At 53.6% G+C, this 27,946-nt stretch overlaps 6 protein-coding genes across 6 annotated transcripts; 2 read left to right on the top strand and 4 right to left on the bottom strand.

The window, feature by feature from the left end:
• Window positions 1–17: 17 nt before the first annotated feature.
• Window positions 18–307, top strand: BBK36DRAFT_1158024 (hypothetical protein; the record flags this gene model as incomplete). The annotated part of the gene is made up of 2 exons (XM_024894066.1): window positions 18–89; window positions 185–307. Coding segments are annotated over 2 exons (195 nt in total), but the record flags the coding sequence as incomplete, so codon positions are not given.
• A 702-nt stretch (window positions 308–1,009) lies between these two features.
• Window positions 1,010–3,352, bottom strand: BBK36DRAFT_1115108 (hypothetical protein; the record flags this gene model as incomplete). Its single annotated transcript, XM_024890096.1, has 2 exons — window positions 1,010–2,154; window positions 2,221–3,352. The coding sequence occupies 2 exons, from the start codon at window positions 3,350–3,352 to the stop codon at window positions 1,010–1,012; spliced, it is 2,277 nt and encodes a 758-aa protein (XP_024751674.1).
• A 3,929-nt stretch (window positions 3,353–7,281) lies between these two features.
• BBK36DRAFT_1167602 (DUF718-domain-containing protein) lies at window positions 7,282–7,839 on the bottom strand (the record flags this gene model as incomplete). Its single annotated transcript, XM_024895066.1, has 2 exons — window positions 7,282–7,508; window positions 7,620–7,839. 2 exons carry the CDS (start codon window positions 7,837–7,839, stop codon window positions 7,282–7,284), a joined length of 447 nt encoding a protein of 148 aa, XP_024751673.1.
• Window positions 7,840–9,887: 2,048 nt separating this feature from the next.
• BBK36DRAFT_1167601 (hypothetical protein) lies at window positions 9,888–11,013 on the bottom strand (the record flags this gene model as incomplete). The annotated part of the gene is made up of 2 exons (XM_024895065.1): window positions 9,888–10,095; window positions 10,163–11,013. The coding sequence occupies 2 exons, from the start codon at window positions 11,011–11,013 to the stop codon at window positions 9,888–9,890; spliced, it is 1,059 nt and encodes a 352-aa protein (XP_024751672.1).
• Window positions 11,014–18,812: 7,799 nt separating this feature from the next.
• Window positions 18,813–20,564, bottom strand: BBK36DRAFT_1134922 (hypothetical protein). The gene is made up of 7 exons (XM_024892464.1): window positions 20,455–20,564; window positions 20,318–20,393; window positions 19,785–20,250; window positions 19,696–19,727; window positions 19,566–19,639; window positions 19,438–19,508; window positions 18,813–19,380 (listed from the first exon to the last, which is right to left on the bottom strand). The coding sequence occupies exons 1-7, from the start codon at window positions 20,535–20,537 to the stop codon at window positions 19,280–19,282; spliced, it is 903 nt and encodes a 300-aa protein (XP_024751671.1). The 5' UTR covers window positions 20,538–20,564; the 3' UTR covers window positions 18,813–19,279.
• Window positions 20,565–21,104: 540 nt separating this feature from the next.
• On the top strand, window positions 21,105–22,321 carry BBK36DRAFT_1139839 (hypothetical protein; the record flags this gene model as incomplete). The annotated part of the gene is made up of 2 exons (XM_024893340.1): window positions 21,105–22,054; window positions 22,108–22,321. 2 exons carry the CDS (start codon window positions 21,105–21,107, stop codon window positions 22,319–22,321), a joined length of 1,164 nt encoding a protein of 387 aa, XP_024751670.1.
• Window positions 22,322–27,946: the final 5,625 nt, after the last annotated feature.

Below are 27,946 nucleotides of genomic sequence, written 5' to 3'. Positions count from 1 at the left end.
TGGAGACGGTCGGCAAGTCGGTCGATCCCGAGCTCAAGGCGCGCATTGAGCGCGAGAGCGAGGCCACCTATTCCTCGGCTCGTCTCTGGGTAAGTTCTCTCATCCTCTTCATGACCATACTCTTCTAGACAACAAATACACCCATGACAAAGAGAGCATATATACTGACCGATCCGAATCATAGGACGACGGCATCATCCCTCCCCAGCACACCCGCCAGTACCTCGGCCTCGGTCTGAGAGCCGCCATGGGAGGCCGCAACGAGATCAAGGCCGGAGACACAAAGTTTGGTGTCTTTAGAATGTAAAGACGACAATTTCCATTAGCATAAGGCATAATTGATGTAAAGAGCAAAAAAAATGTAAAAGATAATCACATAACACAGCCTCTGGAAACATGCAAGCAACTTCTGGATGAGATTTTGAACATTCGTTTCCCCTGAGAATTAGCCATCCGTGTACAATTTACGCTAGCTACAGACACACACGCGCATCCATCATTGCGCGTTCGACTTGACTGTTTAATATCATCTGAAATTCCAGCAGCAATTCGAAAAGGCCGCCGTGATCTTTGATATCGGGTTAATCTAGTCTGCGAAAACGCCTGCGCTTTTCCCCCTCTACCACCAAACCCTCGCTTCGCATTTGTAAATGCACATGAAAGATGTACCTTGTACGTAGGAAGTACAGTAAAAAGAATAACAGAGAAAGTGAAAAAAAGGTAGGGAAAACAACTTCCAAAATGAAAAAAGAGAGTCCATGACATGCTTATACAAGATTTCCCATTCGCGTGGTCCTTTATTGCTTCTTACGTCTCATTGTCACAGATAACCTCTTCTCTCAACTCCAACGCATATTAATATCATGTCCCAGCTTTGTACAAAGGGTATCGGCACCTCCTATCGCATGAGCCTCGTCCTTGTTGGTTTGTTTGTATTGTAGATCGATTGGCTGAAATTGCTTCGTAATTGTATCGGGTTCCTTAGCGGTTCGTCTAGCTGACATGTCCTTCAAAAGCCGAAAAGGCTGCGTCTGGTCGCCTTCTTGCCCACGGGACCATCGCCAATGTTGACCGTCGCGTCAACCAAATCAACAGTCCTGTTGCCTCCGATCGAGATGCTCGACGCCTCCTTCACAGTCACCTGGGAGCCGAGCTTGGTGATGGATTGCGTGGCTTGGGTGAAGAACTGCTGGAGTTGAGTCTGCGCCGTGTTGGCCGCGTCGACAGTATCTTCCTGCAGCACGTACAGCACTGCCGTGCGAGCAAAGTCCAAAACTTCCTCTGTAACTGTGAACAGGCTGGTCTGCTTAGGAGATGAGGGCGAGGTTGAGGAGGCGGCCCTTGGAGCTAACAAGAATGCCTCGCCTTGGGCCGCTTCCAGCTGCCGAGAAGTGAGATCAGGCGTCGGTCCGGAACTTTTGCTGGTTGCTGCCTGATCCTTGGCCAAGCCATCGGTGGCATCTTGCACTTTGGCATTGGCTAGGCCTGTTCTCGTTGACTGGCCGTCAAAAGTAACAAGCGCATTTTGGGCGATGCACGAGAGGTTTCCCGAGTTGAACTTGGCCAAGATGCTCGTTCCGACGAGTGGGATCGAAAAGTTCTTGTTGGAGTCGGCAATAATGCGCGGAATGGCCATGCCGAGAGTGACATTGTTGATGCGAGAAGAGCCGTCTGTGGGCACCAGGTTGGTCGTTGTACAGCCCGCGGAGCCGCCAGTACCGCAGTTGGCACCAGTGAAGCCGTTGGTGCAGATGCACGAGCATGTGTTGTTGAGGACAACGGCGCTGCCGCCGTTCAGGCATGGCAGCGTCTTCGCACAAGTATCAAGGTTCACAGCCGAAGAATCGTCGTGGTGGCCCAGGTTCTTGAAGACAAAGAATTCCAGAGGCACTACGACGGCGGCTGCAATGATGCAAAGCATGAGCACGATGATCAAGATGAACCCCCACAGGGGTAGACCGCAACATCGACGGCCCTTTCTTTTAGCCGGTGCGTCGTCTTCGGGCTCTACCGAGTATTTCTCACGACCCGTCACGTAGTTTCCTGGCGCAAGAGGCCACGACCCATGGGGGGCGCGAGCGTTGTGTGGGGGAGTGTGTACCGGGGGAGGGAAGGCGGCCAGCATGTCCGAGAGACCCGATTGATGGCGTTCCACTGAAATTCACCCAGTCAGTCACAAGTCAAAGTAGATATAGTAAACAAGGGAATATGGCAACATACTATACGCACGCCTCATTGCCTCGCTGCCGCTCCCCTTTTCGTTAAAGAAGTCGAGCTCATCAAGGCGGCTTCCCGGGCGTTTGCCCTTGTCTATCATTGAGGCAAGTTGGGTGGCACGTCGGATGAGATCTGGCAAGCTGGTAAGGCTCCCTCTTGACTCGGCCTCCTTGACGGCGTCCATATCCAGCCTTGGCGGGCGTCGGATCGCAGACAGGCGGCTGGTCGGTTGCGGGGATCCGGTAGCTATACCATGATCTCCCGGGCTTTTCAGGCCGTTGTTGAGAGGGACCCCAGCGATATGGCTCGACATGCCAGGGGTAGTGGCCGGGGTTTGCCTGTTGGTAAATGAAGTGTTTGTGGAAGAGTCGGTGGATTCGTCGACAAGTCCCGTTCCCTCGATGAAGGGATTCGCAGAGGCTGACTCCTTTACGCCAGATCGTCGGTTGTTGAGCGTCTGAAGGGCATATTCCTCCCGGCCATGTACCAATTGGCTCTCGTCGTGATAATCATCTCCTTCAGAATTTCTAGGTTTATCCGTCAATGATTCTTCGTAGAAAGTTCCGCTAAGGCTCGGACTGATGCCCGATTCAACTCTCCAATCAGGCATGACGGCGCTTGAAGCGAAAGATTGATGGGATTTGTAGCCTGAGCCTTCTTCGGGTATCGGGGTCACATAAGACGCTGTCGAGTAAAAGGATGACTGGCCTCTTCTGCTGGATGGCGGAGGCCCCAGGTTTGCGCTCCTTCTAAGAGGCCCTGGGTTTTCTGAAGAGGGGCTCTCGACTATGTCCGATGGGCTCTCGGGACCTCCAGGGACACGAAACGAGGGAGTCGCTTGCTGTGGGCGGTTTTGGTCGACCAGGGAGGGAACTCGACTCGGGCGAGGCGGTCTTTGAGGAGCTGCTCGAGGTCGGTCTGGTGGCGGACGATATGATTCAGCATCGGGGGGCACCGCCGTGGGAGGGGACTGCAGCGGCCACTGGGGAGCTGGCGCCGGTCGCGAAATTGTCATTGCAGGGTTGGCATTCTGGCCATTTGGCGCTCTCGATCTCGTCGAGTTGGGCGGTACCACATCCTGAGGCAGTGTATCGTCACTCGGTCTCGCCTCGTGTCTTAGCCGCTGCTCACGCATGTTGGACTCGCTGCTAAAGGGGAAGCCAACCTGGGCTCTGTCCCGTGGCTTTCGAGAGGACTGTTGAGATTGTGCCGGCCAATCTCTGCCTCCATCATAGGCCTGACTCATTTGGATCGTCGAGCTGTCCGGTTACAAACCATACGGAGGATTGGCACAGGGCAGATTGTCGAGATGCAATGGGTTGGTTGGTGATGTCTATGGTGAGGTGCATAGACGGAGCCCTGCTGGTAACCGGTCCAACTGAAACCAACTTGGTTGCACTGGGCAGAGGTGGGACCAGTCGCAAACTGGCTCAAATGAAGTCGAAACGGTTGAAACGAATGAAAAGGCGCAAAGCCTTGGAGCCGGAGCCAACAGTTGCGCTGGTAGTTCTGCAGGCTTTTGTCGAGTAGACCTGAATAGGGAGACGGAACGAATGAATCTGCAGACAAGCACCAGACATGAGCAAGCTCCTCTACTACTAAAGGCCGAGCAATGACTACGACGAATCGAAAGCCAACACAGCAAACGGAAGAGAGTAACTGAGTCTCCGAAGCAGAGGGAGTAAGTGATGCTTACAATGACCGCTATCAAGTATGCTGACGAGGAGAAAAGCTCACTCCAGGAGATGTGACAAAGACACTGCTGAAATGAGAACAGCCTTCCTGGGCAGCTGGACCGACGCACTGTCCTGCTGTGCTGCCACAACACAGGCACGTTGGTAGGCTAACGACCGAGTTGCTGTCGTGATTGGACCAGGGGTTGGATCGAGAATGCAAGATCGTCACTGCGACTGTCTTGTGTCACGGTCTCTCGAAGACAACGCGAAGGCTAGAAGGACGATGCATGAGAGTCTGTGATATGTGAGCTGATGGCCGGGCAAGTCGAGAGCCGGGCAGATGTCGATAGAGGACGTGACCAGTCGGAGGCCCGCATGAAACACAGATATCGAAGGAAGATTCAAAACTTGGAGGATGCGAGATGATGATGTCCGGGCAAGGCGGTGACCGCAGGTGGGCAGCAGAAAACGTACCTACGAAACGGAAGGGCCAATATTCATCCGGAGCAGAACCAGAACAACAGGCGCAAGGCAATGAAAGAACGAAAATAGAGAGAAAATGCTGGGAAAAAAAGATGGACAATAGAAATTAACGAAAGGCGGGGAATCGAAAAGTTGGCAGCAGCAGCGACTGGCAGCTGGTGATGGAGAAACAGAAGAAAGAAAGAGTAAAGGTTGAGACAAGCGAGAAAACAGAAACTGGGGGTGCAAACGGACGACGGCGAGGGCTGGCGAACGGGCCAGGATGCGAGGGAAACGCAACAAAATACGACCAGAGGACAAGCCTTGCTCTGTGCTCTCTCTGCCTGCTGCCTTGTCGGACGATGGCCCAGCCAGAGATTCTGGGGAGAGTGACGAACCAGCGAGGACTCACCAGAATTTGGGGGAGAGGAAAAAGAGGAGGAGAGGAGGAGGAACATGAAGGACGAGGGCCAAGATGCGCAGTCTGGGTGCTTCGTACAGGTACTCTGCCACTTGCAGGGCTGTCCAAGTTTCCAGGCAAACCGTACATGGAAGACAGGGCCCAGGACCCAGGGCCAGGCAAGGTGCAGGTACCGGTACGCGGCGGGATGAGACAGGCTTGAGTTGCACGTTGTTTGCTGGTGGGGGAGCTTCGCGGCCTTGGCGCTGCTGTGGCGGCGGATGGCGCTGTGCTGCCCTGAGCGGTGGTGCCTGGCCCGCTGTAAAAGCGCAGACGGGGCGGTACAGGTACCTGGACCTGCCTTGCCTTGCCTTTGCCGGGACACGCATGCATGCAGCAGGGGATCCATGATGTTGACGGCCAAACAGCCAGGCATGATGCGCAGGCTTGGGAGACGAGATGCCGGTATGATGCGCAGGTCGGCCGCATCGCTGGAGTTATCAGCCAATCATTTCCGCAAGCACGGGTTCGGGTCTACATGTACATACGTCGCCCGCGTTGTGGTTTGCCAAGCGATGGAGACTGCAGAGGAGAACCTGGTAGACGGCATCAGCCAATGGGACTAGTATCACGATGGGGGAAAAAGAGAGATCGGAAAAAGAAGAGAAGAAAATCCTTTCCTAAAAACAAACCAACCAACAGCAGCTTCGCCAAGTGACAACTGAGAATATCCAGACTCGTGTTTCCGGATACTTAAACCGCACAGAAGCACAGGTCCTCCTCGTACCGGTACCGACCGACGTAATCAGGCCCCCCGGTTCCCCTGGCCGAACCCCTGAAGCCGAAAAAAGAACGTCGCTCTCAAGGCAAAACACTAGCGCCGCTGTTCCTGCAGGCCCCGCACCTGCGCGAGGCCTTTTCATTCGCTTGGCATTTCGTCGTCTGGTCTTCATTCTCCGTCACTCTCATGCACTTTCGAGCCATTGAGCGCTGGCCATCTACAAGTCATGGCTTTCTTTCTTTTTTTTTTTTTTTTTCTCTCTCTTTGGTTTCGTTCGTTGGACTGATCTATGGCCGGCCAGACGGTTGAGCAATGCATGAGATCACGCACGTGCATCCGAACGCTCTCACGTGAACAGGCTGTTGAGAAGAATCCATCGCCTTACAACGGACAGATGAGATAGCTATCCTCATTAGCTCTCAAACCATCGTCGGCTACAGCTCGCAAGGATACACCTAATTTGCAGCCTCCCTGGACGGCATGGAGATTTACCTCGTTTCGAGCCAGCCGATGGCGCTATTCCAGTACTAGGCGCTGCTGGCTGCTCTGTCCAGCCTTGGCCACGCCCAGCCAACTCCGAGGTGACCAAGATTTCGACTCACGGAGTTGATTCGATCCACAAGGCTGCCAACACCTTGAGATCCTGGTGACAAATCACACAACTTACTCGTGCTGCTACAGCTCCATGAGCTGCTCTATCCAAGCTTGCACGATGCCACCTCATACCCCCGTATCAATACGCTATCCATACGCAGCGGGCATACATATCGACCAAGACCCAGGCAAAAAGTGTGTGTTGGCGCTGGAAAGAAAAATCAGCGGCTGCTCGAGCAGGGACCGATCTGAAGCCATAGCGCAATCTGTTACCAGAACAAGCGAGACACTGCGAGCACTTGCAGGTGGATGCATCGGCCGCCACGAGAGATGGATGTATGTATGTCTCAGACACGCATGTTAAGCGGCAGAACTCGCTCTGAGGCTACATGCACCTGTAGCAACTGACCACAGGCCTACAGCTTATAGGAGAAGCCCTCTCGTACGGCGCTGAAATGGTGGAAACGAGCCTGATCTGTCCAACCTGCGGCAAAAGCACACTCTCCGTCACACGTTTACAGCCTCCAACCCCGTTCGTGACATGATTCTGGCACGATGCTTACGACACTCCGTACGGAGCACAACCTGCTCCAAACGCTCTGCCCCTGTCACAGCGCAACCCTGCCTCTCATCACACCAGCGATATCCACCTGCGGCCAGTCGCGCTCCCTGGAACAAGACGACGCTTCAACCCCCTGGCCCTGGCTATTCCAAAAGAGAACAACGGCTGCGTGTAATTGCCCACCTTTGCTGCTGCGACGGATTCTCGTACGGATTTCGCAGAAAAGCAGTGGAAGTCGGCGGCTTACGAGCCGACTTGCGCCCAAAGGTCTGGGTTCTTGGCTCCGGGGCAATGATAACCCGCGCGCCCGAGAGACGCTCTGATGAGGATACTACCACGACATCTATTCTTCGAGTGCGAGCGACGAACGGGCAGATCTTTGAGCTACGAGATGCACGACATAATCCCTGTTCACGACAGCGTCTCTATCACGTAGTAGAGACGGTCCCGTTCCCATCGTCTGGAGAGCCCTACGACAATCGGTCCTCAAGCGTCGACACGTCGACCCCACTGTCAACTCGAACCGGTGCATTCCATTTGTCGTTCGATTCTTCACGATATAAAAGACGAGAGCCCCTCTGTTGCCAACTCAGGGCAGGAAAAACACCTGCTCCAACGGCTTCCACCACGAGGGCTCGCCCGCCTCCGAGCTCGTAGCACCCTCCACCAAGCTCTCCTGCATCGCGTCCGTCATCTTCCACCACTCGCGCACCTTTGGGTTCTCCGCCATCTTTTGCATGTCGCCGGCGTAGTCGTAGCCAATGTACTTGAACGTGCCGACCAGCAGGTCCATATCCGGGTCGTAGAAGATGCTGTCTAATTTCGCCACCACCAAGCACAAGCTCATCAGCATCTATCTACATCATCAAAAGCGACAAGTTCAATCAAACAACGGAAAGGGTAAGTTATGAAAGGGGCAGGGCTTACAGTCTTCAATGCCGCAGTCCTTAATCTGCTTGAGCACCTCGGGCCAGACCTTGGCGTGGCACGCCTTGTATTCCTCGACGCACTCCTTCTTGAGCTTGATTGTCTGCGCGAACCAGCGGCCCGGGTTCTTTTGCTTCATCGAGTGCGTGCGGGCGTGGCCTTGGGCGGGCGCCGGTTGCGACTGTTCGTCGCCCTTGGTGGGAGATGTTGGCTGCCACATTTTTAGAGTCGATGTGTAATATGATGAATCGGAACAGCTAATCGGAATAAACGAGACAGAGCAAAAAGGAGAGTAGAGCAGTAAGGGATACAGAGCGAGAAAGGTAGAGGAGGAAAGACAAAAACCGGGACTGGACCGGAATATATTTGTCCTTGAAGGCTCGGAGCTTGTCGGTCAAGAGCTTGCGTTTGCATCCACAACCCGCACCTGGATGAGGGGGCAGACCAGACCGGCCTCTGCGGTTGCGGAACCGCCCTTTTACACCTGGGAAATCGTCGCCAGATGAGGGGAGTTGGGGAAGCACGACGTTGGGTCTGGTCTGGCACCCCGCAATCCGGATTGATGGGGGGGCAGAGTCAGTTCATTGTCATGTTATTGACCATGATATGCTTAGCAGAATCAACGGGAGGTGTAAGCACGAATGATCACGTGGAGCATCTCGAATTGAAGAGAGACAGCTTCTACAATGCTAAGAGAAGTGCTGCAGCATGTACAAGCGACAACTTGTAGGTAGTCCGCAGTTGGCGTTTATCAATCGAGCGTTGAGCTTCTTGCATGCCCACCATCGGTCCCCCCGCATTATCAAAAGTCGAGACCATTGCCCCAATCCAGCAAACTCCACGTCATGGAATTTTTTCCCACCTTTTGGGGATCACTGCATAAAGGAGCACGGCGTCGGTCACGAGACTGCATACAAAGTATTTACCCTGGATGAAATTTTTTCGAATAACAAGAAGCAGCATGGCTATTGAAGATGGCAGGCAACTGACACGGCGACATGACTTTACGGAGACAGCGTTGACCTGTTACTACTCGCTTTATTCGGCTGAGGTTATTTCACGTCTTGAGGAAAGAGAGTACTACCTAGGTACCTATTAGCATGCAAGCGTCGGGGAAAGAGGTATCAGCTAACCAGCCCTCATTTTCATCTCACGGAACATCGCCGGAAAGTTCTTTCCGATGAGCTACGAGGATCACACCTTGGATGCGGGAGCACACAGAGCAATACCAAGTGAAGTACTCGTAATAAGCCCATAAAAAGAGAGAGAAAAGGACAAGGACAGCCAAAGGGGAAAAAGGGCCTACCGAGCTTGTAATTCCGCGTTATTATTACAAACGATACTACCTACTCCGCTATACGTGTGCTACACGACACACCATTTGCCCAAACAAGACAAGCACAGCCAAAACCACACAAACGCAGACCCTCACCAAACCTAATCGTCAGCAAACAACCTGTATCCAAGATCCGAATTTAGCGCGCATAGCCGCTCTCTTCTTACCTGGAAGAAAATACTGGTATCCTAAAGAGACCTCCCAAAACCACAGAGCTTTGCATCAGTCGCACGCACGTACAAAAGAACATCCAATGCCCTCGGACTCGCACTAGACAGCTTCCCTCACCCCACAGTGGACTCCAAAGCTTTCAAGCCTCCCCACAACGCGGATCCTCATCCCGGGATCGGGGGGGCCCCACGCGGCTCGAAGAGCGCCGGGACATCGGATGAGAAGAAACACGGACAGGCAGAGAGTTTACATACCCCAGACGAAGTTGACGATCTGGAATCTGCCATGGCATGACATAGGGCAGCGTTACATTCAAAAAGTTGATATTACAGCATCACCTACGCAGTCTGGAACATGCATATGCCTTTCACTTCGTTTCACCGCAGATGGGAGATACACCAAAGATAGATAAATAGTGCACAAAAGAAATTTGCAGTGTTCAACTGAAGAAAGGCTGCTGCAACTAGCAGCTACTTCTTGTCCGCACCCAAAACGCTCATCGACGAACAGTTTTGCACATCAATTTGGCCTGTGCCGTCCTCTCCTCCGTGTGCCATCATTCTGCGCATCTTCGTCCAGCGGAGACATAGACAATAGACAAAGGGCATGTCATATAATGCCAATCTTTCTTTTATTTTCTTTGTTTTGTTTCTTCGTCAAATGTTTCAAAATGACGTTGATGATACACTGATTTTTGTCGCCCAGCAACTCGTAATAACGCAAGGAAATGAAAAAAAGGTTCAAAAGACATCGTCGCCCCCTTAGTTCTTGACCACCTCGTCCTCGGAAGTCGGCGCAGGAGTAGTGTCCTGAGCCTCCTCCGCCTCCAGCAAGCCCATCTTCTCCTCATGGGCAGAAGGGAATCGGCTGGCGTTGCGTCGGTGGTGAGGGCACCACGATCGGCGCGGCGCTCCACCGCGGACCAGCATGCTCAGGCGGTACACAACGCTGCACAGGAACATGGCAAAGCTATGACAAGAGGTTAGCACAGAATCAACATATAAGACGGCGGCATATAAGACAGGAGACAACGTACAATGCAACGCCAACACCGGCAGTGATGCCCATCAGGACGGGCAGGACAATGTGCGACGCAACGCTCAGGACGAGCTGGCGCCAGTCGCGCTGCGAGTTCCACTCCTCCTCGGGCGCGTGGTGAGGGCGCTGGTGGCGGTGCGGCTTGTGCTCGTGCTCGTGCTCGTGCTCGTGGTGATGCGGGTGGTGGCCCTCCTCGCCGTCCTTGGCGCTGGCCGCCGGACCATGGTGAGGACGACCGCCCTTGTGGTGCATCTTGTTCTTGTGGCAGCCGCCAAAGCCCTTGAGCGCCGACTTGGCGCGGCACCACATGGAGTGGCAGGGCATCTCGGGCACGGCCATGAGCTGCATGTCGGCGATGACAATCTCGCCGGTGGGGGCCTTGATGAGGCCGACCTTGACCATGGGCATGTCGTCGACGAAGCGGTGGCCGACCTCGATGACGCGCAGCCTGACGTCGACCAGCTCCAGCTGCTGCTCCTCGTCCTTGGCCCGCGGCAGCACCGCCAGGCTGTAGCCCAGCGTGCGCTCGCCGGCCGCGGCGCCGCCGGCCCGCACCACCTCGGCCACCAGGTCGTCGCGCCACGGGTCGGCGTGGGGATACAGCTCGAAGCCGTTGACCATCAGCCGGGACCCGTCCTCGACGGCAAAGTCCAGCCGCAGGTGCGCGTCGCGGCCGCGGCACTGCCTGCAGGGCACGTCGAGGCTCTGGCCCAGCGCCTCGGGCGGCAGCTGCAGCGTCTCGGGCTCGACGGGCAGCGCCTTGAAGATGCTCTCGTCCTTTTCGGATATCTCGGGGACGATGACGAAAGCAGCCGCGGTGGCCGCCAGGACGAGCTGCTTGAGCATCATGGCGGGCGAGTTGGGAAACGTTTCTCTCAGATCAGAAGGGATATTGGGTTTGTTGTCAAAGGTCGATGAGTTCGCGATATGGCGTTTGTGTGAAGGAAGCAAAAAGAAGGCTAAGATGAGAAGGGAGAAGGTCTGGTGCTGCTGTGCGAGATAAGGCCCAGCAAGAGCGGAAGAGGCCCCAGAGTGGCAAACGGGCGCTACGGCTGTGCATGTACATACCGTGCATGTACAGTACGAGGTCCGCTGAAGTTGCGCCATCAAAGTGCTGCCAATCAAAGCCCGATCCAGGCCCGTGATTGGCCGGGATTGGGCGTCGGACAAGCCTCAGGCCGACTCCCCGAGGGATTGGCTGATGGAAGCTGCCCGATTGGGCATGGGCGCACACGAGACCTACGTCAGCTCGAGGAGCAGCCAAGGCCGTTGAAGGCGCCGTATTATCCGCTGGAGCCCCTGAGGGAGATCGGATTTCGTGCCATGATCGTGCTCTAATCAATATGCGATACAAGACACAATGCGTATTTCCCTATAATAATTGGCCGAAAAGCAATCGGGTTTCATCTCGCAGATGTGGTGGGACGGCATATGTGTGTCCAGGTACCTGTACAAGCTGCGGCACGTCACTCACGGGCCCCGCCAAGTGCTGGTACGAGGCCGCAATACACCAAAAAGCCCTTCAACGACCAGTTCCTCAAGACGATTCCGATGCTTCAATGTCCTTGTACTTGGAATATCCTCAAACATGAATCTCTCATGATACTGAACTCAGTCCTCACAAGTAGTACCACTAGGTACTACCGACACATTATCTCAGACCAACACGGCCACGATAACAAGAGATTCCCCCATAAAGTCCCAAATCCCCCTATCAAAAGATTCCCATCAAAAAATCATCCGTAGCAGCAAATAAGAATTACCGTTCCAACATCCCATATATCAAGCCTCACTCCCCATTCTCAATCCAACAGGATTACCAGAGTACATGCTCTTCGCACAGGAGGACTCAATAACACCAAACCCTCAACTCGTCTTCACCACCACTCCTTTTCGTCTTCGTCAACTTCATCGTTGAGCTCACTCTCGACACGGTCATGCTTCTCGAACAGGGTTCGGACGCGGTGCACCGCCCTCTTTCCCCAGTCGAACAGTCCGTCTCCGAGCCCCGTCACGTTTTGGTGGCGATGCAGCGGCGAGGCGGCGCCCCAGGGGTAGTTTGGGTTGCTGGGCAGCTCCTCCTCCTGCACCGACACCGTGGGCACGGGATAGGCAAAGCCGCGTGAGCCCGATTCCTTGTCCTTGGATGTGGTCGAGGTTTCGAATGTCGTCGGGAGGGGATAGGGGTTCGAACCTGGGGAGAGCACGTCAGTTACTTTGCTTCTGTTAAGGCATGTTTGTCAGCTTGTACTTACTGCTCTGGCTGCTGGTCAATGTGCCGTTGGCCGTGCTTGTCGTGTTGCAAGTGGATGAATACGGCCGAGTCTGGTGCTGTGACGTCTCTGGAACGCCTGTTGTCATCGGCAGCGCCCAGCAGCGCGTCATTGTGGTATTGCCGCTTGGGAACCGGGTGCAAGTGGTTGTAGAGTCGGTGACATTGGGATACGGGTATGACCACGAGTGAGTGCAAGGAGGAGTAGCAGTCGTGCTGTTCAGATACAGTGTCGTCACAATGGCACTACCCGTCTCCCCGGAAGTGAGAGTGGTGGTATTCGGATACAGCGTTGTGACAACCAGACTGCCAGACTGGCTAGAAGTACCAGCGGTGCTGTTTAGATACAGCGTTGTCACAATCACACTGCCCGTCTGGCTGGGAGTAGCAGTGGTGGTGCTGTTCGGATACAATGTAGTGACAATGACGCTGCCAGTCTCACCGGAAGCACTGGCGGTACTATTCGGATATAGAGTGGTGACAACAACACTGCCAGACTCTCCAGAAGCAGCAGTAGTGCTGTTCACATACAGCGTCGTCACCACCGCACTGCCCGTCTCGCCAGACGGCTGCTCAGTCGGCGTGACAGTGGTATTGATCCAGCGCGTCGCAGTAGTCGGCGGCACAGGCACCGTCTGAACGATGGTTGTAACGCTTCGAGTCTCATTGCCTGTCACTTGTGCCCCTGATGATGTAGACGACAAGGAAATGGCGGTACCAGAAAGAGTGGACGATCTTGTCTGCGTCCTGGTGATGGTGCTCTCCACCACCGTCACATTGCCCGAAGCAGAGGCAGAAGGGCCGCCGGTCAGCGTGGAGACGATGACGGTAACCAGCTGCGTCGTGGTGGTGGTCGATGTAGACGATACGGTTGAAGACGGAGTCGCGCGCGTGCTGTTAGTCCAGATGGGTCCGCTGCCTGACGCCTGTGACGAGATCGTGCCTGCGCCAGAAGCGACTGAAGTCGTCGACCAAGGAAGAGCCGATCCAATAGTCAGGACCACGGATGTTCCATTGTGGGTGACTGTCGTGACTGTGACATTGCCTGCCTGGGAGACGGGCGGGCCGGAGTTGCTCGTGGAACTGCCTGATCCTGTCGTAAGCACCGAGGTGAAAACAGTCGTTTGGACGGTCGATTTGCCAGTGATGGTGGTGGATATGATGACTGGGCCAAGAGTGCCGTTGCTCGAGCTCGGCGCCGTTTCAGATGCCAAAGTAGAAGAAGCCGGAGTGAAGGTTGTGTTTGACCAAGATGAAGGCGCGGGCAGGGTCGAGCTGCTCCAACGGGTGGACGAGTTGGACTGCAGAGTACTGGTGCTTCCAGAGCTGAGAGGGATCGAGACAGTGCCGGATGGTGAGCCAGTGCCGGGCTGGGTGATGGTGATGACGGAAATGGACGGCGAAGCGCCCGAGGGAACGCCAGTTGTGAGCCATACCGTGGACAAGTTGAAGGAGTTGGTAAAGGACCACGTCAGGCTTCCAGCACTGACACTGGTGCTCGGTCCCGAGACCGGGCCAGAAGTGGTATTGGTCGCTGGCAGAGGGCTGAGAGTGACAGTTACCACACTCGGCGCTGCTGTGCCCGAGCTGCTCGTGCTGATCACCGTACCGGATAGAGTCTCGGTGGCATTGCGAGTCGTGGGGAAAGGAGGGCTGCTGGAGCCGGGCGTCTGCGTAGACACGCCGGTCCCGGAGATCCAAGTCGTGTTGAATCCAGTGACCGGCGGACGAGACTGTGTGTCTGTTCGACTGGAGTTCCAGATCGTTGAAGTCACGACTTGGCCAGATGGCAGCGACGATGATGACCATGCTCCGGAAGTGGTGTTGCTAAACGGCGGCAGCTGGCTTTTTGTCACCGTCAGCGTTGTTCCGTTGAAAGTGGTTTGCGAGGCTCCAGTCAAAATGCTAGAGCTGCTGCCACCAGTTGACGCCGCTCCCGTGGTAACAGTGATGATCACAACAGTCCCCGCCGGCTGGGAGGTTGCGGTGGAGTTGCCAGAGCCCGGGCCCGAAATAGTAACGGTGCTCAAGATTGTCTGTGCGGTAGCCGTCGTGCTCCAGGGCAACTGAGATCCCGTGGTGGAGGTGGCATTTGAGGATGCCACAGTCGCATTGGAGATGACTGAGCTGGAAAGGCTGGCAGATGAACCAGACGGCGCGGTGCCTGTAAGCGTCTGAACAATGGTGGTCGAGTTCAGCGTCAAGGAGACAGTAGAGACTGTGAACTGTGCAGCCGACTGTGATGTTGTCGCAGTCGCAGTAGAAGTCGTGTTCGCCCATGAAACGGATCCGCTCCATGTCACTGTTGACGAGCGGATCTCGCCAGAGAGCGTCTGGGAGGAGTGACCAGTACCAGTTGGAACCGCGGACGTGGTGAACACCACAGAGCCATTCGTCTGTACAGTTGAGATGATGACGGTAGAGACACCGGTGCCATTGCCAGCTCGCGATGTCGAGGAAATCTCGGGCACAGATGTAACCGATGCTTCCATGGATGAGCTTGACGAGACCGAGGTGGCAGTCGAGACGGTCGTCACGTTTGACGGAACGACCGTCGCACCGGCACTTGTGCTCACCGTAACGGTGGACGTCTGATTCCCTGTCTGATTCCCTGCAGTCGGGAGAGCAGAGGTGCTTGATCCAGCAGTAGATGCCGCCGGTAACACGGTACCTGACAGAGTCAGGGTGAAGGACAGTGTCCCTTCGGTAACCTCAGTCGAGGGAGATCCTGTGCCACTCGCACTCGAGGGCCCAACGGTGACGGTGGCCACAGACGAGTTGGTGAACCGGTAAGTAGAGGTAGCAACTGATGGGCCGCTTGAGGAGGACCAGCCGCTAATAAGAGAGGACGAGCTGTTGGACAGGGCCGTTGACGAGGTGGTACCAGTCTGTGCCGCAGAGATGGTGACTACAATGACAGTTCCTTTCACGACACTTGTGACACCCTGGGCCGATGTCGTGGTACCGGCAGGCGAAGTAACCGCAGATGTCAGGGTCAGGGTCACATTTGTCGGAGTGCCTGACTCAGAACTGGACACTGCAGTCTCCGAGGCAGACGAAGCAGACGAAGGAGAAGCACCGGTGGAAGAAGTCGCGTTCCAGCCCAGGGAGGATGATTGGGTGGGAGCTTCGGATGCCGGTCTCGTCACCGTGGTTCCAATCGACGTCAGTGTCACCGTCGAGATGATTGTTCCGTTCACACTCTGCTGAATGGAAGAAGAGCTTCCCGTTGACGAGATGGAGGCCGGAGTTGTCACTGTTGTTCCGACTGTCACGGTTGAGATGACAGTTCCATTTTCGCTTAGCACGATGGTCGACGTGCTTCTTGTTGATGAGATTGAGGATGGATTCGTCACCGCCGATCCCGCTGTCGTAAGTGTCACAGTCGCAATAACAGTGCCATTCTCGCTCAACTGGCTGGAAGAGCTTGTCGTTGACGACCCCGAAGACGAAAGCGTTGAGTTGGGAAACCGCGTAGTCGATAACACCACCGTGGACTCAGTCGACTCGGAGCGCGAAGAAGACGTAGAAGCAGACGAGGTGGATACAGGCCGAACGGTACCAGACTCATTTTCAGAGGAGGATCTGGTCGACGTGCTTGAACTTCCCGACGACTTACTCGAAGCCGACGTCTCCCCAGTTGAGGTGAAGGAATAACCGCCATGGCTAGATTCCACAGGCACAGTCTCCGCAGTGGCAAACGTGGTAGAGGACAGCGACACGGTAATTGTCCGAACGGTCTTGCTGGCAGAAGTCTCTGTGCTGGATGACGCCTTGGTCTCCGTCGACGAAAGATGGTCTCCAGCAGAGGAGCTTGAAGTCACCGTTCCCGCAAGGGTAGATGACGCCTCTGTGGATGTTGTCTGGGAGCCGACTGGGGATGAATGGCCAGAGTGGCCCGACAAGGTAGTCGAAACAGTCTGCGTCTTAGTCTTGGTCGTCACACTGGAAGCAGTGCCGGACGAAGATTCACCAGGGAGAGGGTCTAGATAGCCATTAGCTCAAGCCTTCAAAAGTCACCTTGACCAAGCAAATACTCACAAGGTGCAGTCTTTGAGGCAGTAGTAGTCGTGGTACTCGAAGTCACCGAGGTCTCCTCTCCATAAGGAGGAGGAGGATAGTAACCATAGTCGCTGGGCTCGCCATAGTTGGCCGCCCGAGGCCCCAAGACCTTGATGTGGCCAGAGTCATGATCATCGCGATGATTCACGTCGTCGAACTGGGCCACCGTTGCGGAGATGCCGGCGAGGAACATCACCATCACCGGCACGAGACCAGCAGACACGATGGATGCTCTCATCGTGGAGGTGGGGGGACACAAGAGCTATTCAAGAGTCAGAGACAATAGGCCATCTGCCGCGTATCCATATCCAGAGGAACTCACGTTTTTTCCCTACAATGAACGGACAATAAGCAGAATGGAGATGCTCGATGCTATTGTAGATGAACAAGACAATGCAGGGAATGTAGTGAGATGCCACAGAGATGAAAGGGGTCAATAGAAAAGAACGAACGAGATAATGGGGGAAGTGAAGAAAGTTGGGAGTCCCTCGAAACACCAAAGGTGAAGAAGAAAGAAGAAGAAAGAAGAACGCGAAGCTGACGCGCTACAGGAAGGGAAGAAAAGAAACAAACCAAAGCGAGATGCCTGGCAGCTGGCAGCTTGACCCTCCAGCGGGTGAGAGAGAAGGGATCAGGGGCACACTTTAGAAGAGCGAAGAAGAAGAACGAGCGTCAGGTACAGAGCCGGTCAATAAATGGAGGAGACACTCGGTCTGCCAGCTGGCAAAGAAGGGCTGTGCCGTCTGTCTGCTCGCACCCGTGGGCCTCCTATTAATCTGGCTCGAGACATTCTTCCGCTGGCAGAAGAAGCAAAGGCTCGCCAGCTGGTCACACGTCTTATCTCTCTTCACAGCTGAGAGAAGTATACCATCAACACCAAACTGCGCTGAGCCTCTTCTTCCCGGATGCGCCCTCCCGGAAAAGACTCCCACCCCCAGAGCATGTACCGCGCCAGGACTGTGCGGATACGACCACAACATAGGGAGCCTCAGGTTACAGAGATTGAGGGCGAACAACAACCTGAAGAGATCCCGAGTCCTCGGACGGGGCTCTCGCGAGTTTCCCATGTCTCGGTCATACTGAGTCCCAGGTGAAGGACATCCGGCATTGCAGACAGCAGCAGTATCAGGTTGATGAGCCCGCGAGCTCTGTCGTCGGGAAATCCCTGCTCTACACGGATACTACCACCGCTGCCGCACCCCCCCGATTCGCCACGAGCCAGAAACACACCTCGTAGGCCCCAATAGCTCTTTCGGCAACGCGCAGCAAGATCCTGCAGAGGAGCGAGATGGGAAGTGGGTGGTACCGAGATCCGGGGCATCTGGTGATGTGGCTCCGTTCCTGTCCTTGGTTTTGCAGAGAAGCACCACGGTAAACCCGGTTCTGTGCGACGGTCCTCGAGGGCAGGGCATCCGTGCCGAAAACATGTGAGGGACCGAGGAGAATGTTGGCGAGTGAGGTATCCCACATTGTCCCAGAGTCTTGACCCGAAACGATGAGCTGTCGAGGAAAGAAAGTATCCCTCGAAGATGCCATCGTATTTGTCGTCCCTCCGGTAGAATGAGTCTAGATGAAAGGACATGCTGAGTGTTCGATAGGAAGATGTAATGGATGTCGTAGAGCCTCCCTATAAGCCTCCATCGGCCAACACCCAGGTTTGACGAACTCATCGCGCGCATCGAAGTCATACACAGATCCTAGACAACCCTGTTATCAACAACAGCCCTCATCAGACCACCCAGCACGTCCTTCGTACAGACGGAAGAGAAATCGCGGGACCACCTATGCCATGAGCGTTTCCGTCGTCACACAACGAAAACCACGCTGATAACACTGATTCCCATTCCCACACAGACAGACAACCCCTCGCCAACCTTCGGATGATAGGTGGCTCCCCTCCCTCACAAGCTCCATTTGGGCCGAACGATGCAACCGCCATCTCGCCAGATTGGGGACCTCGTTAGACTCGGTCGTTTGCCTTCCCGCCAGGATCCCTCGCACACGCCTCGCCGCATAATGACAGGACGTCTTGTGTCCGGTTACAACAATGAGGTCGTGTCACTCCAAGAGCCTAGCTGCAGGTATAGACGAGTGTAACATCCGCCGAAAGCAGGTCGAACGACGGAAGGGAGTCCCGGGAGCTCCACGCCTTCTTTCAAGCGTTTTGCCATGGCTCTGCCCCTGTTCAGCTATGCCATTCCGTTGTTTCAACTTAATTTGGACCGCCGCGGCTTAGCTGTGCGAACATCCCGACTTGCTGGACACGGACAAAGCTTGGGAGAAGCTCCAGAGTAAAGACTAAGAGAGCCTCTGAGCAGTAAGACATCATGTTAGCATGCATCAGGATAAGACAGTATGAGACCGAGAGCCTAATTTGCCACGAATGGAGGATTCAGCCCTGGCTGAGATATGTTCCTGGACGATGTTGCTGGTCTGAGACTGTCTCATGAGAAACCGAAATCTGGCCGCTCTTATTCCTATGCTAATACTACAAACCCATGTTGCAAGAAGCCTCCACCGGTGTGAACATTTGCGGTGCATCAGGATGCTACCGATGCCAAGCATCTCGAGTCCCATACGCGGAGCACGAGTGCTTGTTGAGGAGTCCATAAATAGACGATCCAGCCGTGTGCGGTTGCCGGTCGCCCAAAAGGAAGCAGCGATGCATATCCCGGCAGCAAACATTGCGATGACTGTTGCGTGTATCATAATACGATACTACTTTGGCATTCTGTTTGACAAAGGAAATCCTCTTTCCGGTTGGCGGCGAAGCCGGAAAGCTCACTCAGCACCCTCGGCAGCCTGCCTCAGGTTGGGGGCGGTCTCTTTGACCATGGCGTTGTTCTGATGTTCGATATCAGCAGCCCAAAGGGCAGCGCCAACTAACAAGTCGATTAATATCGGAGCAAAGCCACTCAGTCACCATGACATGGACATACCAGTATTTGTGTAAGAGAAGAGGACCGACACCACCGGGATCATCTCGAGGAGGGTCGCGACGAGGCCAAAGCTGGGTGGCAGTATGGTTAGTAGGAAGTCGTCAGATAGCTTCGGAAAATAGACATACGATGCGTAAGCTCCAGAGTGACTCTTGAGCCACTGTGTCTTCTGGGGCTCGGACCAGCTCTTGAGTTGAAAGTACTTGACGCCGTTAGCACGACGACCACGTTGGTGGCATTGGAAAAGTAACAACATACCCGATTGTGCACGGCCTTGCCTCTCTGTTTACCTGTGTGAGGCATTAGCATAACGGGCTCGGCAAGCTCAGACAATATGGTACACTCACCGTTGAGGAAAATGAAAGTAATAGTGCCCACGACGGGGATGAAGTTCAGAGGCAGGTACATCAGACTCCGGATCATTGAAGTAAGGCTAATACTTTCGAACCGCTTCTTGAACACCTTGCCCAGCTTCTTGATCGGGTCGTTCCCTGGGCGCACTTCGCGACCTTGTTGGACGAGGCCGGTTGCGTTTCGCGCAACCAGCGTGCCGTCAAAGGTATCCAGGAGAGCATCTTGGAGCAGCCAGTTACGGGAGATCAGTTGAATGATCATGGCACTTTCGTTGAGCGTGAGGAGGACTGTGGAAAGCACCGCCAGCGGGCCATTGAAGAGCACGAGAACAGCCAGCTGTGGCAGATATGCGAGGGCGAACATGCCGCCAATAACAGAGACACTGAGTAGGCCATAGGGAAGGACCCGGTCAAGCAGCGGCTTCCACAAGCTGCGATGGTTGAGGAAGTAGAAGATTCCCTGTCATGCTGATGTTAGATTGAGCTGCCGCCGTGAAGCTGGTGGTGCTGTGGAATCATGTAGGCACCTTGATGGGATAGAGATATGCCTGGCTCTTCATGGCATCAGAGGCCATGACCTTGGCTTTGTCATAGTCGTGCTTGCTGGCCAGTTGTCAGCACCGTGTCGCCTGTCGATGTCCATACACTCTTCGGACACTCTTACATGACATTCTCGGCCCTCTTGCTGATGGAGTCGACGACGCGATTCCGCAGCAGGGACGAGTCCTTCTCGGATGATTCAGCCATTGGAGGCCAGAGGTGCTGTGAGAGATGCTGGATTCGGATTAAGCTGAGAGCTGGAGATGCAATGGAATGCTGTGTGCTGATTGTAGGTAAAAACGCGAAGCTCAAGCTGCGAATGTTACGAGATGCTGGGTGAAGCTTCGAAATGATGATGCGGGCAGCTTTTTAGCTGGAGGCGACGATGCGCGAAATGATGTCGTCATTGGCATGTGCGGGTGGGGCGACCAGTTACAGGGAAACCGCGATCAGATTATCGCTGCGATCTTAAGGTTATTCTGACCGCACATTGACATAGCAGATGCGTGATATTCTCTCTATTGTCAGCTATCTTCGGTGATTCACAAAGAGACCAAGAGAACTTCAAGGTGAACAATGAACCAGATGGAAAAGTCGAGGTGTCGCCAGGGAGGATCTAGCTGCATCGTGCTAAAAATACCCTCCTCCGCCTCCTTCCAGGGTAACAACTTGACTTGAATAGCCTCAACTCGAGATACCTCTCGACGCATTCCATCAGGCACCGCGGCAGTATATCAAAATCAAAGCAAGGCTCGCCACCAGATTGCATCCGCCATGGCGCTCAAGTACATACCAAACGACCTCCCGCTGCAGACGCTGGACCACGAGCCCCTCCAGCTAATGAAGTCGTCCCTGGAGCACATTCTCAAAACGACGCCTCCTCAGCCGGCGTATCTCGATCCGGCGCAGCATGGCGGCTTCATTAGAGGCCCAACCAGCATCGCCTATCTCTTCTTCCGGCTTGCCAGCCTGTATCCAGACGTCCAGGTGGCGGACCACCATCTCATGCACTGGGCCAAGAGATATGTGGAGGCAGATCGAGGGGAACCTGCCCTCACCACCAGGGTCGGGCTGAGCTGCGAGAAGCTGGCGTACCAGGCACTCAGGGCCTGTATCAGTGCGGACGCAAACGACGTAAAGGCCTTCTTGTCCAACATTCCAACCATCGTCGGTCCCTATTCGAATGGAGAGAAAGATCCTTTTGAGTCGGAGATCTGGCAGGGAAGAGCTGGCACGCTCTACTTCATGCGCCTGATGCGCCATCATCTCCCAGACTGCGCCGCCATTCTCGAGGATCCGATTGCGCAGGTATCTGCAAAGATTCTTGCGGACAGCGTCGACAGAGAAGAGGGCGGGTGGACGTTCCACAAGAAAAAGTACATTGGCGCTGGCCATGGTGACATTGGAATCCTGACGCAGCTCGCCCTCACAACTCCGGCTCTTGCTCCAGAGCTGGCGCCTAAGCTTCGGGCTTTGCTCAGGCTTCAACGGGACGGAAACTGGCCCATAGCCAAGGAAATCGACGAATCGCGTCATCCAAGCCTGATGCAGTGGTGTCACGGTGCCCCTGGAGTTTTGTATTCTCTTCGTGCGATGCGCCCGTACTTTGCCGATCTTCGTGACGAGATCGATGCTGCGATAGCCCGAGGGCAAGAAGCCATCTGGAGGCAGGGGCTGCTCAGAAAGGAGCCGAGTCTCTGTCACGGTATCTTTGGAAATGCTTTGTAAGTCAGGCGTTGTCACGTCGAATGCTGCAGCTATGGTAACACGTCAGCAGAAATCTGCCGCGTGGACCGCACAGAGAACATTTCCTGTCTCTGGCGACAATCGAAGCAATGGAACAGGCCAAGATCGTTGACCCCGACGTGTTCTTGCCGGCGGATTATGGACATGCCATGGCGCTTCTGTTCAACTATCACTCAAGCGCGGCGTGGACCTGGGCCGTCTGCGAGTTGGAGAGTCCACCGATGGTTGTCTATACGGATGTGTGATGGCGTAAGACTGCTGTTGGTGAGCTGTTGAATGATTTTTCACTTTGATCATGTCCGTCATCTTCAGTTGACTGATGTAGGATATCGGACACCTGTTGACGCGCTGCTGCATCGTCTTCCACTTTGTCATGTCTGCTATCTTCAGAGGTGAATTGGTACGTTAATCTGTTAACACCAAGTTACGTATCTCACAATGGTGATGACTCAGTCATTACCGTGAACGGAGTGAGCGATTGGAAGTCGCGCAAATTGGAGCTTCTCTGAGTCTGTTGCCGAGTTGCTGTAAAAGCCATCTGCAAAGCTTATGTTGAGTCACATAGAAGGGCAGACCTGTTGGGAAAAGAGTGGAAGAAGGAGATGTCGAAACGAGCGAGAACTAAAGGAGACAAAGGGGGAGATAAGAGATGGGGAGATTGGTAATGTGGAAGAGAATGGAATGAAAAAGAAGGGAGAAAGGAGAGAGATTGCGAAAGGAAGAAGAGAAAGAGGAAAAAATGAGGAGGAGGCGGCGAAGCGAGAGTCTAAGTACAGCGCCACTCACTCCACGCAATTTTCAGTCATCACTCTGCATTTGGTGGTTTTTTTGAGACGACCCTTACAACGGAAGTACCCCTGGAAAGCTGTCGATCGCGAGGGTCGAAGTTTAACTTGTTGGGTAAGCCATCGTGAAGGAATCGCGCAAATGGAGACGAACATATGGCGCAAAGCCAGTGGTGGCTATGCCCAGGATGTGTAGCGTGTGGTTGAATGAGGGCTGGTGGAACTCGCCAGTCGATGATACGTATGATGCGTTCCAATCACAGAATATCATACAAGTTCTTGCATACCATGGCTGACGCCGCATCCACAGTCCTTTCCAGCCTTCCAGACTGTTGCAGATCTGGAAAACCCCATGGCTTCGAAGCGGCCCCTCGAACCTTATGATCGATTAAGGCAGCTTGCCTCCATCTTTACGCGCGTTCCCCCAAGATGGCTTGCCGCCACCTCGGATGGCTTCCGGAAGGAGGCCTCATCCTATTCTACAAGGGGGAATCTGGCTCTGCAAGGCTGAACGCTTGACCAATGACGAGGAACATCGCCAAAAATCGCACCGATTGCAACCTTGGTGTTTCTGCCTTATAAGGCTGCCAATATCTCAAAGTCTTCAGTATTCATCGAGGGACATCTCGTCTGGAGCAAAACCTCCCGGGACATCTTCGCCGGCTGCTTTCGTGGCGTGGAGGAAGGCTGAAGTCTCAGGCGCGAGCCTCGTGAAGTTCAACATGCAGCTTGTATCAACCGCATTACCATTGGACAAAACAAATCGATAAATGAATAAATGGAAAATCTCAAGGTTCAGAGGTTTCAAGCCGTTACCCCGGAATTCAACAAAAAACCCCTGATGCACGCACACCCAAAGGGGTCCATTACCAAACCTTCATCCAACATCGAACGTTGCCTCCTGGTCTCGAACACCAGCCTTGCCGCCTCAAGGCTTCATGCTCTATCATGACACGTACCGACATGAGGCAGGCTGCATTTTTACAACCGATTTGAAGCCGAACTTGAAAAACTCACATCTACATGTAGTAAAACTCAATTACAGGCAATTTGAAGCCAAACTCGATCTCACATCTACATGTAGTAGTTCTCAATGACAATCGATTGAAGCCAAACCTAAACTCACATCTACAAGTAGTAAATCTCAACCACAACCGACTTGTAGCCAAAGTTGGCTCCCGCCTACATGTAGCAAGGTAAGTCTTAATCACAATCGCCAAACTTGAACTTACATCTGCATGTACTAGTCAACCTAATTGACAACCGATATGGAGCCGCTCAGAGCTACGTAAGAAGTCTCAATGCAGCAAACCTCAATCACAACCGATTTGGAGCCGAACTCCAACTTACATCAACATGTATTAGTGAATCATATTTACACCCGATCTGAAGCCGAGCTTGAAGCTCAACATCTACATGCAGTAGATCGCATTTACAGCCGATTTGAAGCCGAACTCAAAACTCACATTACATCTACATTGCAGTATTACAGCTCACCAAACCAGGCAAAAAAACAACGCATTCGACCCTTGTGATCTCAGATAACACCAAACAAGGCAAGTTTACATACGTCAAGCTGCATCCCGCATTTCATAACCCGGGCGTAATAAGAGGTCTACTAGTACGTAGTCCAACGTTGTAAGTTCTGTATGTAGGTGCGAGTCCCTGGGGCCGTTTCGGTGGATCCGGCGCCAAAAGGCCGTCCTGACGCCTCAATCGGTTTCGGCAGCGGCACGGCATTGGAAAGCCTGCCCCCGGTCTCGGAGATCCGCGTTTTTTTGTTTGATTGTCTCATTCTTACTGGCAGGAGGGGGGGATTTGCCGCCCCAACTAACGGAGATATTTCGTCTTTCCTTCTTTTCTGGAAGCCCTTCGTGCATGACTCGGCATCTTGTGTAAGACAAGCTGACGGTTCGTTGTAAGTTAGGCAAATTTGGCCTGGACAGGGTTTGATGCTGTTGTTTGTCCAGGAGAAGCTTTACATATAAGTAAGTAGTAGCCAAGGATGTGACATCGGCAATTGAGATCATGGTAATGGTGCAGAGGAGGAAGGGTAAGTCGCATCCGACCCCACCTGGGGCTTCGAGGCTTGCAGTTCTAGTATACAACGCATATAGACATATGGAACGATGAGAAGCATCGTTCGAGGGGAAGAATCGTGCAGCAAATGGCTTCAGAATGGGCTGTCGGTGCCGGAGCGGCAAACAGCTACAAAGTGCAACGGCTGGCGGAGTTAGGAGTTGAACAAGACTATTTCCCCCCCTCTCATGCAGGAGTTGGGAGGTCATCGATTGATCGAGAAAAAGGGCAGTTGACCACGCAAAAAAATCCCATCGTCTGACCTCCTGAACGAGCCATCATCACAAATGCCCGCGGATTATGTCTATAACCAACAGCAGCTTTCAACAGAACTCGTAATAGGGCAATACCCGCCAATGGGGTGGATATGAGTATATCGATGCATGAGGGCATAAGTTCTGGTGTGGGAAAAAAAAGGTCACGCGAGGCTCCCAGGCTGATTTCCGCGGAGACTCCGACTCCCCGAGGCTCCTTGGGGTCGCAATTGACCAGTCAGCTTTCTCAGCTCCTGCCCAGCCCTAGGAGAAGCAAGAAGAAAGACAACACGGACAGAACCAGATCGAGCTTTGTGGTGATGGTGGAGATGCAAGAAACAAGTCTATACTCGCTCCACTGGCTTCCGCTTCTTTCCAAGGGGGCTGCTCATGATCTTCACAGTAGGGAGTATGTGTTCCGTAGTCTAATGCCATGTAAGTCAGCTATGTAACCTGTAACTTTGTAGGAGAGGTGTCCGTCCCCCTCCCCCCCTTCGCTCTATCGAAAGTGCGCCAAACACCGCCCAACGGAGCGCTTCTTGAAGCCGTGGCCGGAGAGACGGGCACAAGAGAAAATGCAGGGGTTGCCAGCGAGAAGCCACGATCGACGATCAATCATGATGCGAAGGGTGTGTGCCTGGACCCAAAAGGGGGTGGAAAGGGAAGAGGGGGGAAAAAGAAGAAGGGGGTGTGCATTCGATTTGCAGAGACATGGGGACATAGTTGAAGAGCTGGGAAAGGCCCAATTGGGTCATCTTCTTTTATGTCTCATCTCGAAATAAAGGAGATGTTAAGATTATTTGGAGAGGCAAAAAAAGGCGCGGATATAGCATCGAAAAAGGGCATCAATAGTAGCCCGCTCGTACGGGGTCCAGACGTGAGACACGATAAGAGGCTAAAACATCGAGATCCTGATGGACTCTGCTTGACTTTGGACATACGTAGTACGGACACGACCTGGCCATTTCCGCAGCGAATTGAACCCTGCAGAAAAAGGTTCATTCGGGGTAAACGGCGATCAGCATCACGAGGGATCGGATTTACATACAGTCCATACAACGTTCTTCTCCAGCTCTTCTATCCGGGTTCTCTGTGACGCAGCCCAAAGCAGGCTCTCTCCAAGTCTTTTTCTTGGCCACCCGGAAGATTCCCTAGCCTCCTCACCATCTCTGGTCATGAGCCTCAATCTCATTTGCTGCTCCAGAGTTCCTGATGCCGATGGAATTTCCAACGATGACGGCTTCTTCCCTTTCGAATTAATAAAGCGAAAGCCCGGCTCGGTGACGTACAGAGGCGTCTTCTCCGTTGTCCTCTTTCGGCCTAGCGCCGGACGGAGCTCGACTCCCGTCTTTTTGGATGTTATTCCCTGAACAACAACTCGTGCTTCTTGTCGACTCCGTTGCTCTGTCTTGTCTTGTCTTGTCTTACACGCATTGATCGTGCATCTCTTACGCAGCATGTAAAAAGTACCTGTATGTATGCTGTATGCATAGTTCCATTCACACAAAAAAAGAACGATGAAATAACATAAAGTGGAAGCACCAGATATGGAAATCAATTCTTTTCATCCTCGGCAATGATTTCCAGCCAATCCACAGCGCAGGGTCGGCGACCGATCTCCCGTTTCCCACACGCCCCCTCCAGCGAGGCTAGAACAAAAATGCTGTAGAAACATGAGACATAACAGCAACCCAAACCACGACACAAAAGACAAAACATGCCAGACCCTTGACCCCTTTCTAGTCCCAATACTGGAGACGCAGAATCATGGATCAGAAACGATCGAGCTTTCTTGAAAAAGAAAAAGAAAAAAAAAAAAATCAATTTCTTTCAATTAAATTCGCGATTATAGCTCCTCATGTCACGGAGAAGAACGATGCACACCCCCCCTTCAAAGGCTGGCACCAATTAAATATCGCAACGCTACCTAGAATAAGGCGTAGCCTCGCGGCTCTCGTCGTCTCGTTTTTCTCCTTGGACGCCCCGCGGAAGTTGCCAAACTCCTCGGCGCCGGCACGAGCAGAAATCGACGAAGCGACTCCGGTTCCGTGGTTTTGCGTCAAATACTTACCTAAACGAACAAGGGGCAAGGGGGGAAGAAGAAGAAGAGAAAAAGATACATGGAAAGCGTTGCTTTATATAAAGGCCCTCGATGTATCTTTGCAAGGTCCATAAAGGTAGCAAAACAAGCTGTGAAACTTCGGAAATGCTCCGTTACGGTACCTATTACTTACTACAAAGCTCGGTGATTCGCAAAAAGGAGATGCTAACCAGTTTCCCGAATTTCGCGCAACGGAGAGCTTTCAATCCCTACGACTTTTCATCTTTCTCTTGCAGGCGATGCCAGATGACCTACGAGGATGACTTGCTACGCCCGTAGAACGAAGCCCAGAACTTTGCATGATATCATGCGTCTTGGGAAAGTTCCGGGCATGAGTTTAACTTGCAACGGATTAATAAAGACGTGCTTCTTTTTTTTGTAAGTCTGACAAAAAGGCGAGGCGGTTGACCCAGTTGTCATTACCACACAAGGCAACTTCATGACCTCTGGACCCCCCCCCCCCCCCCCCCCCCCCCCCCCCCCCCCCCCCCGGCACTCCGTTAGCATGTATCCACACTTTTTGTGTCCCATCTCATTCAACTCAAACGACAGCTTGTCAAAGCCGAGCAGGAACCGACAAGCGGCCGTTGTGGGGAAGAAGGCCCCTCGAGACGGGCTTCTAGAAGGACGGCTAGAAACAAACAAAACTTG

Source organism: Trichoderma citrinoviride (assembly GCF_003025115.1).
Source record: "Trichoderma citrinoviride strain TUCIM 6016 unplaced genomic scaffold BBK36scaffold_4, whole genome shotgun sequence".
Classification (NCBI taxonomy): Eukaryota; Fungi; Ascomycota; class Sordariomycetes; order Hypocreales; family Hypocreaceae; genus Trichoderma; species Trichoderma citrinoviride.
Note: the sequence above shows the minus strand (reverse complement) of the source record. Positions and strands in the feature narration are given on the sequence as shown.